The following is a 22,221-nucleotide window of genomic DNA, read 5'->3' on the forward strand; positions in this document are numbered from 1 at the left end:
ATAGGTGCCAGGACACTTTATACCCCAGTTGCCAACAGGGAGAAACTGAGATTTGTTTTGTTTTGTGATAAGTTTATTGACTTACCTTCTTCCAGACAAGATATACACAGTTTAGTGGCCTTAGAGGTGAACTCCTTGTCAGCAGATCCAACCATCATCAGGTGCCAGCTCATCTTCAGAATAATCTGTAAGAGAGCATTATCATAGAATCAGTCATATTATGGCATCTCATGTTGATGTGGCCCCAACTGAGCAGGGCCCACTTGCAAAAAAGCGATCTTAGTGCTACGATGATCTTAACTCCTATACTCTAGTGAGTGAGTGAGTTTAGGTTTACGCTGCTTTTAGCAATATTCCAGCAATATCATGACGGGGGACACCAGAAATGGTCTTCACACATTGTACCCATGTGGAGAAATTGATGTTAGGAGCCAACGCTTTAACCACTAGGCTACCCCACCGCCCCTCTATACTCAAACACAGACTTAAGACAATTGGTGGAACCCACAGGCATGGTGCTAACTGAACCAGGAACCCATAATCAGAGATTCAAGTGAAAAGATTTTTTTTGTCTAGACATGCTTAGATACTAACAACACAAACAATTCTAAAGAAGCAATAACTTTGACCTCTAGTGACCTTGACCTCATAGAGATTCAACATATGTCAGAACAATTCATTGGGATTTTTCTCTCTCATAAATGTGTGGTTGAAAGACACCTGAGGCGCCAGTAAAGCTCAAAGTCCATGACTTTCCATGATTACCTGAAGAGTTTTAAAGGCCAGTTCCCCGTCTTTCCGTGACCTTTTGCCCTGTTGTTGCAACTGAGGCACCAGTTCCTCCTGAGCCCAGGTCAGTAGGTCAGTGAATTGTGGCTTAGGATCAGTTTCTTCCTGGAGAAACAAAATATGCCATTGTTAAAAGATCTGAGTGCTGATCCATATTGTGTGAAACCTTCCATGACACCAGTTTCCAAGCGGTGAAACAATACTTCCGAGTCTTGATCCTTAGTGTGACCAACATTACATAGACATCTCGGGTCAAACAAACCCGTGGTTAATAGTGTGAGCATGAGACAACAATGACACTTCACTTTGGATCACGATTTAAATTTGTTAATTCATAGATCAGATTGAACTATTTACTTATTTTGCCTCTGAACTCAATAACTCAAACATAATCACACTCTTATCCTGAGAGAAGGAAAAACTTGAAAAGATAGTAAACATGACACGAAAATCCCACAAGTTGAAACCAAATACACATGAGATACATTACCTGTTTATGTAGCAAGAGGGACACTCGGAGATACAGGAAGAAAGTCTTCAGAACAAAGTCTTCATTAGTGGGACTGGTTTCTGAGTCGGCACTGTTCATTGCTTTCAAAATATCCTGCAGAACAAACCAAGCATATATTTTGGATGGTTATTTTTCAAATATTTCATGTCAATGTATTCCCTATTCATGCATCAAAACATAACAATGATTTGGTATAGAATTTAACTTTTGACACTGCTGGAGAAAATGTGTATATTTTCAGATACACAATGGTAGCCAAAATCCAGGTATAGATTCAACAGTGTGCCTTCTTCAGGCCACAGAGAGTTTCGACCTATGAAGATCTGGGCTCCTTTTCACAAAGCTCTCAAAAGCCTAAGATCTTCAGATTTTCGTCAGAGCATTCGCATCTCTATGTTACAGTATAGGAGGTAGGAATGCTACTAGAAAAGTTACGAGATCTTAGGCTTACGAGAGCTTTGTGAAACGTTACAATTTAGGAGGTAGGAATGCTACGAGGAAAGTTACGAGATCTTAGGCTTACGAGAGCTTTGTGAAACGGGGCCATGGGTTACAATTGATCTACAGCAACCCACGCTTGTCGTAAGAGGCAACTAACAGGATCGGGTGGTCAGGTTTGCTGACTTGTCATCGTATCTAAATTGCATAGGTCAATGCTCATGCAGCTGTCTCGTCCAGACTCGACTATTTACAGACCTCTTTCATATAGCTGGGATATTGCACACTCACACCATATAGAATACCACACTGTCCGGAAAACATGTGATATAACCACTTGCAACAGTCTAAATGTGCCATGCTCTATCGTGGTGAAACTACAACACATGACATTACTACTTTGAACAGTCTATATGTACCACACTCCATCATGCCAAAACTACCCAAACACACGACAATATAAGTTGTATGCTTCTCTCAAATATATGGTCTGATGTACGCCTCTTTGTAGCAGTTTCACCCAAGCCAGTAGGCGTCATATTATGACGTCATACGATTGTTAGCAAAACATCTTCTCGACGGAGAGTTTGGCGGTTACCGTGGCAGCGGTTAAAAAATTTTCCAGTTGTGACCCTCCTGGGAGGGATGACACGGAAACTTGTTAAAGTTTTACATGAAGGTAAGATGATATGACATGACATGTGTTAACATACCACACTGTGTCCCAGAGCCTCCATGGTCTGTGTCAAGGCATCAAGATGGTCCACAAGTATAACCTCTCGACACAGGTCCTTCTCCAGCAGGATCTCCAGGTATTCCAGAGATATTGGAGGTTCAGGCTTGATTGTTTCTTTCAGCATAACACATTTGGCACCAGTCTTCTTTTTCTGTTGGGCAGAATCAAATGGGTCATGTATTAAAAAACCCCAGAAAATCCAGGTAAAGATGGACTTTTACAAATATATTTTCATGTAAATAAAAAGGGCATGTAAGTAAGTGAATTATTTCTGTTGTAGGTAGGAATGGCTAGCTGAAATTAGTTTTCGCAATTTTTATAATTATTGCATTTTGGCCATGCTCTAGTATTCTCCTTCTCATGTTCTTGAATTCATTATAAACAAATTCTCAGAATAACAAATTTGTTCCAAACAATGATAACATTTGCATTTTTCAAGTTTCAAATTCAGTTTTCAGAAACCATATTGAAAGCTATTTATTGGAAATAAGCAATCATTTCTGTAGATTTTACATATGGTTTCTTAGCTGCTGGATTAGAGTCACTTACAACGGTAGATCCACCGGGCTTATACTCTGCAATGGTCTTTTCCTCCAGACCTGCCTCGACAGAAGTCGCGATCATCTCCAGCAAGGCGTTACTGAAACGCCATTTACACAGAGTGCCGATGAAGTTCTGCAGGTGTGCTACGCCCATGTGTGTGTCCGCTGTCATGTTACGCAGCTTCGACATGCAGCTATCACTGTAAATAATGGCACAGGATAATTTCAATGTCATCAATTCTATAAGTTTAAATGGACAAATATGTTTGTCGATAACATTGACTGCAGTGCATCTACACTGATCAGTTCCACTTCTTGTCAACACACACTTTTAAGTAAGTAAGTTGTGATACTGTAAATAATAGCATCAGATCATTTCAATGTCATCCATTTCTAGAAGTGAGTGAGTGAGTGAGTGAAATTTGTGGACAAATTTGTTTGTCCATAACACCGCCTACCTTAATACAGGAACTCTTGTCGATGGCAAAAAGCCAGATAACAGCATGATAGCAGCATAGGCTCTTGGTTCCTGGAAAATATGCACCAGGTCTGTCTGAGTGAGTGAGGAAGATGGGGTTAATGCCTGTTTTAACAACATTTCAGTTATACAGAGGTCTTAGACATTTACCTCTTTGGTGAGTGAGTGAGTGAGTGAGCATGATTTTATGCCGCTTTAAGCAATATTCAAGCAATATCACAGCGAGGAACCCCAGAAATGGGATTTACACATTGTACCCATGTGGGGAATCAAACCTGGGTCTTCAGTGTGACGAGGAATGCTTTAACCTTTAGTCTACCCCACTGACAAATGGTGTTGTTGCCATTATAGGCATGCAAATGGCACAAAGGACAAAGAATTTGGAACTCTGGAGATGCAGCCTACCTGGAATATACGTAGCATCTGTGGAATGATCACACTGTACCGTTTCTGCAACTCATGTCGAACGTCAGTATGTTGAGGCTATAAAAATATCAGAAGAAATACATCATTTTCACTTACTTATTCAGGGAAAAAAAGAGTTTGGTATGTAATTAGCTCCGAAACTACATGTGATGCACTTAATGTGCATGTTTTTATGTTTATACATCAGTAAAAGCAAACAAATCTATTTCTGGTTTCTATCTATTTACTGGGGTGTATTTATTAAGAAGGGTCTATCCATTTACTGGAGCGTATCTGTCTGTTAAAAAGGGTCCATCTATTATTTGGGTTTATACTATAGGGGAATGCCTGCTTTACAAGGCATGGACATGGAGCTCCCAGGCTGACGTCATCTGGCATGCTTTACAGTTCTAACAATATTATATCAAGATATATATTGTATATGTCAAGATTTCAACAGGAGATTGGAGAACTCTGTTCTAAAGTATTTACCAGTATGAAAATGTCAAGTCTGCTTCTGTCAAACATGTCTGATGCAGGAAAAGTTTAATACAGAATGTTTTATGGCTCTTACAACTTTACTCAGAATTGTTTAAGTTTAAAGACATCACTTCAGGTTTGGGGAAACACAAGGCTCACACAAAACAACTTTAAACTAGAATGTTCTTAGCTAATGACTACTTTAATAAACAGAGTTATAAGTACTTTAAGGTTAAACATTGCTTGTATTTTGAGTAAACACATTCACAAGCTGTATGCATACAGGTCGATAGAAAACAAATTACAAACTTCCCTAGACATTTTGTTACAAAAGACATTGTGCACGTCCTGAAATTAGAGAGAAAATATCAATTAACAACCTTCCATAATTTTCAGTGTATTTATCAGAACATACAACATAAATGTTTATGATCTTCCAAATGCAACCATTGATATTAAAACTGACCGTGTGTAACTGTTTAGAGATGGCATCCCACATGAGGTACATGGCCTCTATGAGACCCATCATGATCTCCGAGTTCTTCAGGCTCAGCTCTTGCTCTTCATCGTCATCACTTCCTGCCTCCTGGAATCATAACACATTCACAGTATCTGGGACATTCGGCTGGTTTTATTAGGTTCCAGTCTATCAGCACATTGAACCTTTAAGCGTTCAAAGAACTGGTTCTGTATAACAGCTTTCATAAGCTTTGGTTTTTTTCACACAGCACAGTTTAACATTTAAGGCTAGCGGATTAGCATGAATTTGAAAGGCTGCAAAGTTGAACATTTCAATCAAAACACATCAGCCTCCACAGTCTGTCTAAACTATCTTGCGATTAGTATCAACATTTGGTTATTGCATAAAAGTATGGATATAAGGTTTATGTATCGTTGTTCAGGGTTAATATTTTTAGACTGAAAGTTTTTTTTGATAGAAGAGACCTGTAGACATGCAAAGATTCTATGATAAAACACACAATACATTCAGCCTCAAAATCACAATTATGACTCAATAACAGGCTCTGGCTTTTACATGAGAACCCTTGTAAATGAACACATTTTATCAAGAGTTTTACAAAGGTGTAATTCAGGTAAAAAATCTGTTTCACATCATAAGCGGGAATTGAATGAGTGAGTGAGTGACCAGGTGGGTTTTGTGAATGTTAACGAATGTTCTTGTGACTGAACTGATAGAATGACAATACATACAGTGTTTTGATTACTGCTGTCATCTCTGGTCACATTAGTGGAATTGGTGATGTTGGCATTACTGTCATTGGCAGAGCTGGCAGTGCTTTCATTGTGATTCTCATTTGAGTTCTCAGCATGGTTTCTTTTGATCAGAACCAGCATCACACGCGACAGCAGAGTCAGGTACTTCACTGAAACAATGGAACAGGTAGACAGTGGGGTCAGGTACTTCACTGAAACAATAGAACAGGTAGACAGTGGGGTCAGGTACTTCACTGAAACAACAGGACAGGTAGACAGTAGAGTCAGGTACTTCACTGAAACAATAGAACAGGTAGACAGTAGAGTCAGGTACTTCACTGAAACAATAGAACAGGTAGACAGCAGAGTGAGGTACTTCACTGAAACAATAGAACAGGTAGACAGCAGAGTCAGGTACTTCACTGAAACAATAGAACAGGTAGACAGTAGAGTGAGGTACTTCACTGAAACAATAGAACAGGTAGACAGCAGAGTCAGGTACTTCACTGAAACAATAGAACAGGTAGACAGCAGAGTCAGGTACTTCACTGAAACAATAGAACAGGTAGACAGTGGAGTCAGGTACTTCACTGAAACAATAGAACAGGTAGACAGCAGAGTCAGGTACTTCACTGAAACAATAGAACAGGTAGACAGTGGAGTCAGGTACTTCACTGAAACAATAGAACAGGTAGACAGTGGAGTCAGGTACTTCACTGAAACAATAGAACAGGTAGACAGTGGAGTCAGGTTCTTCACTGAAACAATAGAACAGGTAGACAGTGGAGTCAGGTTCTTCACTGAAACAATAGAACAGGTAGACAGTGGAGTCAGGTTCTTCACTGAAACAATAGAACAGGTAGACAGCAGAGTGAGGTACTTCACTGAAACAATAGAACAGGTAGACAGTGGAGTCAGGTTCTTCACTGAAACAATAGAACAGGTAGACAGCAGAGTGAGGTACTTCACTGAAACAATAGAACAGGTAGACAGTGGAGTCAGGTTCTTCACTGAAACAATAGAACAGGTAGACAGCAGAGTGAGGTACTTCACTGAAACAATAGAACAGGTAGACAGTGGAGTCAGGTTCTTCACTGAAACAATAGAACAGGTAGACAGCAGAGTGAGGTACTTCACTGAAACAATAGAACAGGTAGACAGTGGAGTCAGGTTCTTTACTGAAACAATAGAACAGGTAGACAGTAGAGTCAGGTACTTCACTGAAACAATAGAACAGGTAGACAGTGGAGTCAGGTTCTTCACTGAAACAATAGAACAGGTAGACAGTAGAGTCAGGTACTTCACTGAAACAATAGAACAGGTAGACAGTGGAGTCAGGTTCTTCACTGAAACAATAGAACAGGTAGACAGTAGAGTCAGGTACTTCACTGAAACAATAGAACAGGTAGACAGTGGAGTCAGGTACTTCACTGAAACAATAGAACAGGTAGACAGTGGAGTCAGGTACTTCACTGAAACAATAGAACAGGTACAGACAGGAGGGTCAGGTACTTCGCTGAAACAATAGAACAGGTACAGACAGGAGGGTCAGGTACTTCACTGAAACAATAGAACAGGTAGACAGTGGAGTCAGGTTCTTCACTGAAACAATAGAACAGGTAGACAGCAGAGTGAGGTACTTCACTGAAACAATAGAACAGGTAGACAGTGGAGTCAGGTTCTTCACTGAAACAATAGAACAGGTAGACAGCAGAGTGAGGTACTTCACTGAAACAATAGAACAGGTAGACAGTGGAGTCAGGTTCTTCACTGAAACAATAGAACAGGTAGACAGCAGAGTGAGGTACTTCACTGAAACAATAGAACAGGTAGACAGTGGAGTCAGGTTCTTCACTGAAACAATAGAACAGGTAGACAGCAGAGTGAGGTACTTCACTGAAACAATAGAACAGGTAGACAGTGGAGTCAGGTTCTTTACTGAAACAATAGAACAGGTAGACAGTAGAGTCAGGTACTTCACTGAAACAATAGAACAGGTAGACAGTGGAGTCAGGTTCTTCACTGAAACAATAGAACAGGTAGACAGTAGAGTCAGGTACTTCACTGAAACAATAGAACAGGTAGACAGTGGAGTCAGGTTCTTCACTGAAACAATAGAACAGGTAGACAGTAGAGTCAGGTACTTCACTGAAACAATAGAACAGGTAGACAGTGGAGTCAGGTACTTCACTGAAACAATAGAACAGGTAGACAGTGGAGTCAGGTACTTCACTGAAACAATAGAACAGGTACAGACAGGAGGGTCAGGTACTTCACTGAAACAATAGAACAGGTACAGACAGGAGGGTCAGGTACTTCACTGAAACAATAGAACAGGTAGACAGTAGAGTCAGGTACTTCACTGAAACAATAGAACAGGTACAGACAGGAGGGTCAGGTACTTCACTGAAGCAATAGAACAGGTAGACAGTAAAGTCAGGTACTTCACTGAAACAATAGAACAGGTACAGACAGGAGGGTCAGGTACTTCACTGAAGCAATAGAACAGGTAGACAGTAAAGTCAGGTACTTCACTGAAACAATAGAACAGGTAGACAGTAGAGTCAGGTACTTCACTGAAACAAAAGAACAGGTACAGACAGGAGGGTCAGGTACTTCACTGAAGCAATAGAACAGGTAGACAGTAGAGTCAGGTACTTCACTGAAACAATAGAACAGGTACAGACAGGAGGGTCAGGTACTTCACTGAAGCAATAGAACAGGTAGACAGTAAAGTCAGGTACTTCACTGAAACAATAGAACAGGTAGACAGTGGAGTCAGGTACTTCACTGAAACAATAGAACAGGTAGACAGTGGAGTCAGGTTCTTCACTGAAACAATAGAACAGGTAGACAGTGGGGTCAGGTACTTCACTGAAACAATAGAACAGGTAGACAGTGAAGTCAGGTACTTCACTGAAACAATAGAACGGGTAGACAGTGGAGTCAGGTACTTCACTGAAACAATAGAACAGGTAGACAGTGGAGTCAGGTACTTCACTGAAACAATAGAACAGGTAGACAGTAGAGTCAGGTACTTCACTGAAACAATAGAACAGGTAGACAGTGGAGTCAGGTACTTCACTGAAACAATAGAACAGGTAGACAGTAGAGTCAGGTACTTCACTGAAATAATAGAACAGGTAGACAGTGGGGTCAGGTACTTCACTGAAACAATAGAACAGGTAGACAGTGGAGTCAGGTACTTCACTGAAACAATAGAACAGGTAGACAGTGGGGTCAGGTACTTCACTGAAGCAATAGGACAGGTAGACAGTGAAGTCAGGTACTTCACTGAAACAATAGGACAGGTAGACAGTAGAGTCAGGTACTTCACTGAAACAATAGAACAGGTACAGACAGGAGGGTCAGGTACTTCACTGAAGCAATAGAACAGGTAGACAGTAAAGTCAGGTACTTCACTGAAACAATAGAACAGGTAGACAGTAGAGTGAGGTACTTCACTGAAACAATAGAACAGGTAGACAGTAGAGTCAGGTACTTCACTGAAACAATAGAACAGGTAGACAGTAGAGTCAGGTACTTCACTGAAACAATAGAACAGGTACAGACAGTAGAGTCAGGTACTTCACTGAAGCAATGGAACAGGTACAGACAGGAGGGTCAGGTACTTCACTGAAACAATAGAACAGGTAGACAGTGGGGTCAGGTACTTCACTGAAACAATAGAACAGGTAGACAGTGGGGTCAGGTACTTCACTGAAACAATATAACAGGTAGACAGTAGAGTCAGGTACTTCACTGAAACAATAGAACAGGTAGACAGTGGGGTCAGGTACTTCACTGAAACAATAGAACAGGTAGACAGTAGAGTCAGGTACTTCACTGAAACAACAGAACAGGTACAGACAGGAGGGTCAGGTAAGTGTAAGATTCTGGGGTACCTGATTCCTCAAACTTGAGTTCAGTGGGTGCATACTGGAAGAACTTCCTGGCTGCCCCTGCGTCCTCCTTGATGAGGTGAGTGAGCCGGGAAATCTTCTCCTCTGTGGTCTGTTCAAGCGGCATGTAACTGTTGATGAGGAGCTTGACGATCTTCTTACACACAGCAGCAGAGTCCTCCTTCAGTCTCGCTAGCAGGTGCTCCACTGGCACGATCGTCCAGAACTACAGGATGGACAAAGGATGGATATCAGTTTTCAAAACAAGTCATCTCGAAAGTCCTTCTCAAGACCTAACTTTTAACATTAATAGACTCGTTTTAATAGAATAATTGACTTCATACTGTACACAGAATTTGTCAAGCTACAGGATGGTAGTCTGTAAACATTCAAGCCTGGACCAGAAAATCCAGTGATTAATACAATGAGCATTGATCTATGCTATTGGGATATAATGACATGTATCAACCATGTCATTACCTCTGCTAGGAAGATTTTAATACATTTGATAAAACCAATGAAAAACACATATTTTGACAACATACCATTACATGTAGACTGCCGAGCAATACACATTCTCAGTTGTCTGTATTACAGTTTCCTTGTGTCCAGCTAATACTGTGCTGTATGTGATATTAAGAAATATCCATGTATATACATTATAAGTTGTGTAGTATAGAAGCAGTATATATACCTTGATTGCTCGGATTTTCTTGACCTTGAGAAGAAGGTCCATCATGGCTTTCCTGACAGACTCGGACATATCATGGACATGGTCTCTCATTGTGGGCAGCACCTGCTTCAGCAGCGGGTGACACAGATGGTTGTCCAGGAGATCAGTCAGACCCTGCCAATGGACATAGTATATCAAACCATCTTAGAGGAGGAGACATAGTATATCTAACCTTGTCAATGGAGGACACATAGTATATCTAACCATCTTAGTGGAGGGCACACAGTATATCTAACCATCTAAGTGGATGGCACATAGTATATCAAACCATCTTAGTGGAGGGCACACAGTATATCTAACCATCTTAGTGGAGGACACATAATATATCTAACCATCTTAGTGGAGGACACAGTATATCTAACCTTGTCAATGGAGGACACATAGTATATCAAACCATCTTAGTGGAGGGCACATAGTATATCTAACCATCTTAGTGGAGGACACATAGTATATCTAACCAGCTTAGTGGAAGACACATAGTATATCAAACAATCTTAGTGGAGGACACATAGTATATCTAACCATCTTAGTGGAGGACACATAGTATATCTAACCATCTTAGTGGAGGACACATAATATATCTAACCATCTTAGTGGAGGACACAGTATATCTAACCTTGTCAATGGAGGACACATAGTATATCAAACCATCTTAGTGGAGGGCACATAGTATATCTAACCATCTTAGTGGAGGACACATAGTATATCTAACCAGCTTAGTGGAGGACACAGTATATCTAACCATCTTAGTGGAGGACACATAATATATCTAACCATCTTAGTGGAGGACACATAGCATATCTAACCTTGTCAATGGAGGACACATAGTACTGTAAACGTAGTATATTTCGCGCAGGTTTTATTTTTTCGCCAAAGAAAAACATTTTAGCCGAAAAATTTATACACCGCGAATAAACCATAACACATCAAGTTTGAAGACAGAAATCTACGGGAATCTTAAAATGACGACTGATAGTAGCATAAACAATCATACTTAACTGTCGCTGTAATGGATTTCCCAAAATGTAATTAAATAATGTGCCAAATCCCATCGCCGAATTAGTGAAAACGGCAATGTGTGTTGTGGCCGCCATGGAAATTGGTCACATGACAGATGGTTTGATACAAAACAGATTACCATGAAACGACTCGGAAAGAAATAATACAGCAGTATTTTATTTATTCATTTAGATACAAACGTATCATCATGAAGCGAATAGTAACTTAACACTCAATCATCTCATTCACAACAACCCGGCTTGTTTGAAATCACAAAAAGCTTCATATACAGTATTAGTTAATTCGTCAGATCGTCAGAATTCGGAACATAAGACTGATGTGTTTTTCATCTCTTCCGGGAGTAAACGGGTTACTGTGTACTAGCATATCGCTCAGATAGGGATTTCCGGTAAGTAAGCAATAAGCGCCGCCTGACAGGTTAAGCCACTCTGTTTGTTTTCACTGCTATTAGTGGCGGCCAAAGAGACAGCTGGCAGTTCCGGCAATTACTGATTGCGCGAATAATTGACCGCGCGAAGTAGTCTAAACTGTCAATTCCGCGAAAATTGCACCACGCGAAAATAAGTACGTTTACAGTATATCAAACCATCTTAGTGGAGGGCACACAGTATATCTAACCATCTTAGTGGAGGACACATAATATATCTAACCATCTTAGTGGAGGACACATAGTATATCTAACCTAGTCAGTGGAGGACACAGTATATCTAACCATCTTAGTAGAGGACACATGGTATATCTAGCCATCTTATTGGAGGACACATAGTATATTTAACCATCTTAGTGGAGGACACATAATATATCTAACCATCTTAGTGGAGGACACATAGCATATCTAACCTTGTCAATGGAGGACACATAGTATATCTAACCATCTTAGTGGTGAACACATAGTATATTTAAGCATCTTAGTGGATGGCACATAGTATATCTAACCATCTTAGTGGAGGACACATAGTATATTTAACCTAGTCAGTGGAGGACACATAGTATATCTAGCCATCTTATTGGAGGACACATAGTATATCTAACCATCTTAGTGGATGGCACATAGTATATCTAACCTAGTCAGTGGAGGACACATAGTATATCAAACCATTTTAGTGGAGGGCACATAGTATATCTAACCATCTCAGTGGAGGACACATAGTATATCTAACCTAGTCAGTGGAGGACACATAGTACATCTAACCATCTTAGTGTAGGACACATAGTATATCTAACCATCTTTGTGGAGGACACATAGTATATCTAACCTAGTCAGTGGAGGACACATAGTATATCTAACCATCTTAGTGAGGACACATAGTATATCTAACCATCTTAGAGTAGGACACATAGTATATCAAACCATCTTATTGGAGGACACATAGTATATCTAACCATCTTAGTGGAGGGCACATAGTATATCAAACCATCTTAGTGAGGACACATAGTATATCAAACCATCTCATTGGAGGACACATAGTACATCTAACCATCTTAGTGTAGGACACATAGTATATCTAACCAGCTTAGTGAGGACACATAGTATATCTAACCATCTTATTGGAGGGCACATAGTATATCTAACCATCTTAGTGGAGGACACATAGTACATCTAACCATCTTAGTGGAGGACACATAGTATATCTAACCACCTTAGTGGAGGACACATACTATATCTAACCACCTTAGTGGAGGACACATAGTATATCAAACCATCTTAGTGGAGGACACATAATATATCAAACCATCTTAGTCGAGGGCACATAGTATATCTAACCATCTTAGTGGAGGACACATAGTATATCAAACCATCTTAGTGGAGGACACATAATATATCAAACCATCTTAGTGGAGGACACATAGTATATCAAACCATCTTAGTGGAGGACACATAATATATCAAACCATCTTAGTGGAGGACACATAGTATATCAAACCATCTTAGTAGAGGGCACATAGTATATCTAACCATCTTAGTGGAGGACACATAGTATATCAAACCATCTTAGTCGAGGGCACATAATATATCAAACCATCTTAGTGGAGGACACATAGTACATCTAACCATCTTAGTGGAGGACACATAATATATCATACCATCTTAGTGGAGGACACATAGTATATCAAACCATCTTAGTGGAGGACACATAGTATATCTAACCATCTTAGTGGAGGACACATAGTATATCTAACCATCTTATTGGAGGACACATACCCGGTAGTATATATCCCTGTTAGTGGGCATCAGAAATTTTAACTATAGATTGTATACTTATAAACTTATTCTATCTCAAGTCTTGCACTCTCTCTCTTCAATTCAGCCTGCTGAGTGGAAATGAACTGCAAATAAAATCCATGGCATCACTTGTCCATTCATCTGTGCACGCCATGCTGCCCCCTTATAAGGATGTCTGGGATAACTCCTGGGAAGCATGCAGCACGCTCCACTACCTGCTCACGTGACGACCTGTCCCTAGTTATCCTCGTTCTTGGAGCAATGTTATAATCTGAGTAGTGGAGAGGCCGGGGCGGGCATCCATTGTGTGAGATAGGATAAGTATATAAATATACAATTTATTGTTAAAATTTCCAAATTTTTAAACTCATCCTTTCTCACGTCTTGTATTTATCTCACGGTCAGACGGCAGGCGCAGATTACTCTGGTCAGGACAGTGTGAATAGCTAACGCTGCTAACAACTGTATAGCCTATACAAAGTCAACTATAGATATGCTTGTCATGGCTCTCCAGAAGGCCTCCTAAGCATGACTCCTAAGCATGACTCCCAGTGAGATTACTTGTTCAGCCGCAGCTTCGACGAAAGGACCCTAGTAAGCTTGTCTAGTCACGGCTCTCCCCAGAAATCCTTTGGGCATCTGGCCAGCCTATGTTTCAAGACCACTCCCATCGTGACTGATGAATGCTCAAAATGACTCGAAAGCACTAAACGTGGTGACATCATCAAATGACCCTCGCGAGCCTTCATAAGCTTAGTTAAGGATGTGGTCAGACTTAATTAGGAGCAGAACTAAACGAACTTTAGGACAAGTAACTTGCCTAGTCATAGATTTACACCTCTGAAGGCCCTCAGTTAAATGAAAGCCTCTGTGGACCTTAATCTGGCCCTAGCAAACCTGTAGATCTATACCCATAAGGAAAAAGAACAAAAGAGAGACATAAAGTTCAAACTTTTGAACAAGTTCCTCATCTGAACAAGTCCCTCATTTGCGCTTGTTGGGCTGATGACAACTGCTGTCCAAGCAGAAGGGTCCAAACTGCATAAGTCCCTGGACGTCAGTAAGAGAGAGGTCTCGCATGTGAAGAGAAGACTGTCTCGGATCGCCAAAAGCGCCTCTGTGTGTGTGTGTGTGTGTGTGTAAGTTCAAAGAATCGTAGAGTGCATCCAAAAGGACATCGGCTCTGCAGGCGGTGGCAGTGTCCAGGTGAGCTAACTCATGATCCTCGATTAGGAAGGGTCAGCACATGGTGCCGATATCAGCACATGGTGCGCCTCGTCAACCAGCGGCTCTACCACGAGCTTGGAGAAACCATGAGAATGCGTAAGTGATAAGAACCTCAGTGAATTAAATCTGTCCTTAAGCTGTTTCAGACTTCTAAATGCATCATCCAATGAAGTCGTCATCTGAGATATGCAGGCTCTAGGCAGAAAGGTGATTGAGGCCACATCCCAATTCAGAATAGTATAGGAGCTGGGTAAGTCATTCACAGATGTACTCCTTGGTAGATGCAGCTTATCTACGATCCAAGCCAAAAAATGAGCAGGCTCCACCATATCGAAACTACCCTCCGGGGTAGAGACTTCGTCCAAGTAGCCAGGCGAAGGCGGTTCAGTGGAACAAACGGGTGACAGTGCCTTAGGATGCATGCGACGAAACACATGGGCGTTCATCTGCCGAACTAGGAGCTACATACGTCGAATGGGTAGGTGGCTGCATGTGAGACCAGGCGGCTGTGATCGCACGAATCATCATATCTAAATTGGGCACAGACGCAGTTGGGTTGTCCTGAGAGGAGTCCCATGACGCCGGAATAATCTGAGGTCATGCCGCTGGAGCCAGAGTGCCCGTAGGTGCAGAGTCTGTGAAGGTCATAGCAATAGACGGCCTAAGATGAGTAGGCAAAGTTAATCCATGGCAACCCGTAGCGCTAGCAGGATCTGAAGAACCATGGCGATTCGTCAAACAGGGATGATCTGTTGAATGAGAGCGGTGCGACGAACTCCATCAATCAAACAAATGGGAGTGATCCCTCGAAGCAGCAAAATTCGGCACACCAGGAGTGATCCCAGATGACTGGAAATTAGGAGAACTAACTTGATTGGACGAATCACTAATGTTCTCCAGATGAGCATGAGGGAGAGGAGAATGAAGAGGCAGTAAATCAGTACTGAAGTCCGTCTGATTCGACAAATGAGACTGACCAGGGACTGGCAAGACATCCTTCAAGGATGGATTCACCCGAATCAGTAGGGGAGTTTACCGGATGAGAAGACAACATGCTGGTCCTGAGATCTTTGAATTGGAAGTCTTCTCCAGATTTGATGACTGATCCATCACAACAACACGAGATGCATTAGAATGGACAGATGACGTCTCATTCGGGCGCAGGAGACGACAAAGGTTTTCAGATAAATGGGAGTCCGGGGAGACTTCCAGAAAATCCTCCCTCCCAGAGGCAGGTGTGAGGGAACAATGAGCTATCTTAGCAGGGCAGTGCTTCTTGGCCTTCTTGGAAGGGGAAGTGCCGTATTCTCCAGGAAGTCCCTCTCAGCGAGATGATAGGAGCCTACCCTCTTGTATGCCGCGAAAGCCTAGTCATTTAGGTGTTTACATTGGTCGCAACCGTGCCCAGGTGCAAAACCCCACACAATCAACACAAGACGTATGAGGCTCTGCAGTTGAAAACTTCTTGTTGCATTGTGTCAAAACTTCCTCTTCCTTGAGGAATTGTCAGTTTTTCCCATCTTGAAAGGAATGGAAGTGAATTCAGAAAATCTTATAGTTTGCAGCATACGTCCACACCATCAGTGCGACAAGAAAGGGAATGACTAGGGAGAGGTGGTCACGTGAGCAGGTAGCTCCATGCTTCCCAGCAGTTACCCCAGGCGTCCTTATAAGGGGGCAGCATGGATACACGGGCGAATGGACAAAAGAGGCCTAGGATTTTATTGGCAGTTCGTTTCCACTCAGCAGGTCGAATTGAAGAGAAAGAGTACAAGACGTGAGATAGGATAAGATTAAAAATTAGTATATATAACTCTGAAGAGTACATATCTATAGTATATATAACCCTGTCAGTAGAGGACACAAAAAGAATTTAGAGTTAACCCCATTGTATATAAACATGGCAGGCTTCCATTATCTTCCTAGGCTGAACAAATAGAATTTGTTGATAAAGGCAAAGTGAAGCAGTATGCCAGCCACTGAACTGAGGGATGTAAACAAGTAAGTCTGGGCCAAATTATTAGTGATTAATAACCATGAGCATTCCATGCCTTTGAATGTAATCGGTAGGCACCCAATCCATTAAGTCACCTTGTACTAAAAGCAAGGGTGCTGGGGTTTACCGATATACTAATCTGCAGTCTCCATGGGAACTGTTCCTTGATGATGCTAATGGCCATTGTGACACTCACCCGAACTACACTAAGGCGGACTTCAGCAGAGTTGGCATCATTGAGATGGTCCTGGAGCAGCTTGGTGATGAACATCTTGATGGTGAGGTTGGGCAGGAGCTCCCAGTAGCTGGACATGATGCGACACACACCTTCCACAGCGATACGCCGAGCCACGGGGTAGTCATCATACAGGGCAGTCTGTAGGGGAACAAGTTAGTTATACAACACGGTTCTACAGGATGCGACACACACCTTCCACAGCGATACGCAGAGCAACGGGGTAGTCATCGTACAGGGCCGTCTGCAGGGGAACAAGTTAGTTATACAACAGGGTTCTACAGGATGCGACACACACCTTCCACAGCGATACGCCGAGCCACAGGGTAGTCATCATACAGGGCAGTCTGTAGGGGAACAAGTTAGTTATACAACAGGGTTCTACAGGATGCGACACACACCTTCCACAGCGATACGCCGAGCCACAGGGTAGTCATCGTACAGGGCAGTCTGTAGGGGAACAAGTTAGTTATACAACAGGGTTCTACAGGATGCGACACACACCTTCCACAGCGATATGTCGAGCCACGGGGTAGTCATTGTACAGGGCTGTCTGTAGGGGAGCAAGTTAGTTATACAACAGGGTTCTACAGTATGTGACACACATCCTCCACAGCAATACTCCAAGCCACAGGGTAGTCATCGTACAGGGCTGTCTGTAGGGGAACAAGTTAGTTATACAACAGGGTTCTACAGTATGTGACACACACCTTCCACAGCGATACGCCGAGACAGGGGGTAGTCATCGTACAGGGCCGTCTGTAGGGGAACAAGTTAGTTATACAACAGGGTTCTACAGGATGCGACACACACCTTCCACAGCGATACGCCGAGCCACAGGGTAGTCATCGTACAGGGCTGTCTGTAGGGGAACAAGTTAGTTATACAACAGGGTTCTACAGGATGTGACACACACCTTCCACAGCGATACGCCGAGCCACAGGGTAGTCATCGTACAGGGCTGTCTGTAGGGGAACAAGTTAGTTATACAACAGGGTTCTACAGGATGTGACACACACCTTCCACAGCGATACGCCAAGCCACGGGGTAGTCATCGTACAGGGCTGTCTGTAGGGGAACAGGTTAGTTATACAAACGGGTTCTACAGGATGTGACACACAACCTCCACAGCGATACGCCGAGCCACGGGGTAGTCATCGTACAGGGCTGTCTGTAGTGGAACAGGTTAGTTATACAACAGGATTCTACAGGATACGACACACGCCTTCCACAGCGATATGTCGAGCCACAGGAATGCATTTTGAGGAGCATTCATACAGATTATTATGGACTAAAACAGGAAGCAAACTGCACACTGTTTAAAGATCAAAGAAGGTCCTTTGATAAAACTTCTCAAGGAACCAAGTATCCTTAATTCTGAACATCTAATTCTCCCCCTTTGTTGGCCACTTACCAGCAAAGCTTCACACTGTCTGTTGATCAGTTCATCCTTCTGTATGGGGCAGGTAAGTGGGAACACATCACACAGTAAGAAGGTAGCATTTGCCCTCACGTCACAGTTAGGTACCTACAGGGACAAAGACCCAAATAATTATTAAACTGCATACAGGGTGTCTCATGCAGCATTAAGCTGACAAAGGAAATGTTGTTACAATCAATTTTGTTTATGGGAAAATATTTCTGGATTAAGAGATTGTATTGCTTACATTCTTGTATTGCATACATTACGTATGACATTTACTAGCAGAATTAGTGAAAACAATTGACAACCTCCTGAAAACATGAAATTCTAGTTAATGTTAGGATACGTCTTACAGGAGCCCAAATACCTCCAGCTGAAGGGATAGTCAGGTGCATCCCTGTGTAACTGTCACAGTACCTCTGATGCTTATGTCAAGTTGTGCATACAAATATAGAGTCCTATGTTTACTTACACACAGTAATGAATGGGACACCAGTAATGATGCTACTTCAAGGATGTTCATCTGAGCACCTCCAGATGTGATAATGCATCCTTCAAGGGATTGCGAATTTAAACTTAGCCACAAGTTGTTGAGATACGTCCCTCAAGGATGTGGGTACTTACATTGAGCGACCTCCACAGGATGGGGTTGTACAGCTTCAGCAGCATATCAGTAACTCCTGTCTGTATCTTCTGGTTGTGTAAGTACTGCAGCAACTGAGTGGGGAGATATACACAACTTAGGCCAAACACAAAACATGTTGTGGTTCCGATTACTCCTCTTAAAAATTTAGGGTGGGAAGGTTTTAACATTTTTTTTAGAAGTAAAGTACAAACTAATAACACATTTATCAATGTGTAATTGTTTATTCAATCAAGCTTGCGGCCATCATGTCGACTTTCTTTATCAGAATGACCAATGTCCGTTAGTGCCAGGCAAAAACAATGGTATCTGAAAGCTTATTTTATTCATACCTCTAAAAAATTTAGGGTCGGCACCAGAATTCAAAGGTCGGTCGGGTAATCGGAACCACAACATTTTTTTTAGGTCTTATAGCCCACACTCACTATAACAACTTATAACCCACACTTAGTTTAACAACACATATTACCCACACAAAGTACATGTACAACAACTCATAACCCACACTAAGGATAACAACTTATAACCCACACTATGTATAACACATATTACCCACACAAAGTACATCTACAACAACGTATAACCCACACTCATTATAACACTTACAACCCACACATATTACCCACACTCAGTATAACAACTCATAACCCACACTAAGGATAACACTTACAACCCACACTATGTATAACACATATTACCCACACTCAGTATAACAACTCATAACCCACACTAAGGATAACAACTTACAACCCACACTATGGATAACACATATTATTACACAAAGTACATGTACAACAATGTATAACCCACACTCAGTATAACAACTCATAACCCACACTAAGGATAACAACTCATAACCCACACTAAGGATAACACATATCATGGGACCCTCTATTATCGTGGTAGTTAATGTTGTCGCCATCGGGATTATGAACGGTTACTGACATTTAGCATTTTATATATATTTTCAGTTGACGGATGTTTAATCTTCATTTCTGTCACAAATTATGTGACACATAGTCGCAACTCGTTTAATACCATTGCGGCAATTCCGATTGTCTCGTTTGACCCAGAAATTGAAGCAACTCTCTATTATTGCGGTATTGGTATTTTCTTACTATGGCACGCGGTACAAGCAGATGACACGGTGGAACTTTTACTAAGACAAATAACGAATCTAAATAGTTTGATCATTAAAAAATATTTAGGAATTTCATTCACATTAATTATATCATCTTGTTTTTAACCCAAACATTTGAAACTTCTTTTCATTTGGATACAAGGTAACAATAACGTTACAAGAAATTGTTTTTCCGCCTTAAAACGTACCATACAAGTTGCTGCCGTGTGTAGGGTGAAGTCGCATAATACGTCACTTCCTTGTTACATTTTTAGCAAGGAAAATATGCAAATGACCTTATAGTTGTCGCAGGATTACTCTTGACGAAGTAAGTTTTGATTCATGCTAGATGTAATGGCAGTAGGGGTCATACTAGTTTCAAAATGTTCCAGAACTTACTGAAAAGATGAATGCTTTAATATTTCTACGATTAGACATGACATTCCAATGAAATTAATGACTTTTTCAAGAGCGATGAATATATTTTACGTAATTTGCATATGAAAACAGCCGATGCGGGGCGTGGTGTTTCTGCTTTCCCGATGTTTTCGCGTGCCACGATAATAGAGAGCCCGCGATAATAGAGAGTCCCAGTTTACCTACACAAAGTACATGTACAACAACTTATAACCCACACTCAGTATAACAACTCATAACCCACATTAAGGATAACAACTCATAACCCACACTAAGGATAACAACTTATTATCCACACTATGTATAACATAGTTCGTGGTTTGACAGAATTACTGGTGCTTGTGTTCAGTTTCTTAGTGTCTGTATCACTCTCTACTTTTGAGTGGTCGACTCCTCTACATTGAGCAACATTAATACAGCATTTGGAGAGAGATTTCACAAAATCTCTAAGATTATCAACACTTAAGAGTTAGCTGTAGTGAAGATCCTTGTCATATTGAAAGTCCAAACAACATTACAATGTCAAAGTCTGCAATGTCGCACTGCGAGTAAAATCGTTATTACATGTGTGACCCATTTTATTTTGCTTTGCTAGTATTCATTTCTCTTCACTGCACACGTGGGCTCAATTAACAACACATTTTCTGTCTGTTGGATGTGAGAAGCACTAAACCCAAGAATTACTAAATAAGGTCAAAATGGCAAGTATATTGCGTCACATACCAAAGAAAAAGGATGAGTCCCATGTTATGGCATCCAGCAACAGTGAAAAGTAATGCTTTGCTATGTTCTAAAACCTATGACGTCACTGCACTGTTACCATGTTGTATGTGTAGGATAAAGCACGACTCCGAGGTTATGGTTGGGAAAGTAAGACCCGAGACCAGAGGGTGGGGAGAAGTAAGACCGAGAAGACCTGGTAAGAGGTCTTACTTACAGAAAGTAAAACCGGGAAATAGGTCTTAATTACGAAAAGTAAAACCTGGGAACAAACTAAAACCTCACATGCGGTAATTCCGGGAAAAGAAGCCATGTCTAATATATAGTGAGAAGCAGCCTTCAGGTTTATATGATGCCATCACACATTACGTCAACCAAAGTTATCTCCCCTATGAAATGCCACTTGGTATGGTTGTCCAATAAAATGCATCCTGAACCTTTTCTTTTTAAGTTGGACAGTTAGATTAAATAACAAAAATTTCAGAAACCCTACCTTACAATAAATGAAACACTCAAAAGTCAAGTACTCTACAGACAACACCCAAAGAAGGCGTACCCGTGACAACAGTGAGAATATGTTGGTTCCATCTCTTCTGGCATGGACAGCATGATTCATCAGGTTCTGAATACAGTCATTTTCAAGTTTCTGAAAAAATATATTCCACTGATCATTAAAACAACCGATAGATTTAGAACTAGGACAGTTACAACAGTAATTACTAAAGAATCCTGTGAGCATTCCACATTACTGGGTCCCAGTAAGAGGCGAGTTAATGAGGCAATCATCGTACCCTGATGATCTATGTAGATCGATGCTCATGATGTGAATCACTGGATTGACAAGTCCAGACACGATTACTTACAGACCACCATCATATAGCTGGAATAATGCTGAGTGTGGCATTAAAAAATAAACAAACAAACAAACCATGATGACATGGGAAGTTGCTCATAACATCGACCACCT

At 41.3% G+C, this 22,221-nt stretch overlaps 1 protein-coding gene across 2 annotated transcripts in view; it reads right to left on the reverse strand.

The window, feature by feature from the left end:
- The window catches only part of LOC124276404 (condensin-2 complex subunit G2-like), a 45,314-nt gene that overhangs the window by 14,395 nt on the left and 8,698 nt on the right, over positions 1 to 22,221 (reverse strand). For both annotated transcript variants that reach the window (XM_046712048.1, XM_046712055.1), the window contains exons 9-23: positions 21,811 to 21,900; positions 18,979 to 19,071; positions 18,346 to 18,459; positions 16,893 to 17,072; positions 10,191 to 10,343; positions 9,500 to 9,722; positions 5,592 to 5,764; positions 4,846 to 4,965; positions 3,900 to 3,977; positions 3,475 to 3,545; positions 3,024 to 3,216; positions 2,452 to 2,625; positions 1,280 to 1,393; positions 766 to 894; positions 86 to 185 (exon numbers count right to left, since the gene is read on the reverse strand). In XM_046712048.1, coding sequence (XP_046568004.1) covers positions 86 to 185; positions 766 to 894; positions 1,280 to 1,393; positions 2,452 to 2,625; positions 3,024 to 3,216; positions 3,475 to 3,545; positions 3,900 to 3,977; positions 4,846 to 4,965; positions 5,592 to 5,764; positions 9,500 to 9,722; positions 10,191 to 10,343; positions 16,893 to 17,072; positions 18,346 to 18,459; positions 18,979 to 19,071; positions 21,811 to 21,900 — 2,005 coding nt within the window. The remainder of the gene's footprint in view (positions 1 to 85; positions 186 to 765; positions 895 to 1,279; positions 1,394 to 2,451; positions 2,626 to 3,023; positions 3,217 to 3,474; positions 3,546 to 3,899; positions 3,978 to 4,845; positions 4,966 to 5,591; positions 5,765 to 9,499; positions 9,723 to 10,190; positions 10,344 to 16,892; positions 17,073 to 18,345; positions 18,460 to 18,978; positions 19,072 to 21,810; positions 21,901 to 22,221) is intronic.

Source organism: Haliotis rubra, unplaced genomic scaffold (genome assembly GCF_003918875.1).
Source record: "Haliotis rubra isolate DU_JTF1 unplaced genomic scaffold, ASM391887v1 Scf1050, whole genome shotgun sequence".
Lineage (NCBI taxonomy): Eukaryota > Metazoa > Mollusca > Gastropoda > Lepetellida > Haliotidae > Haliotis > Haliotis rubra.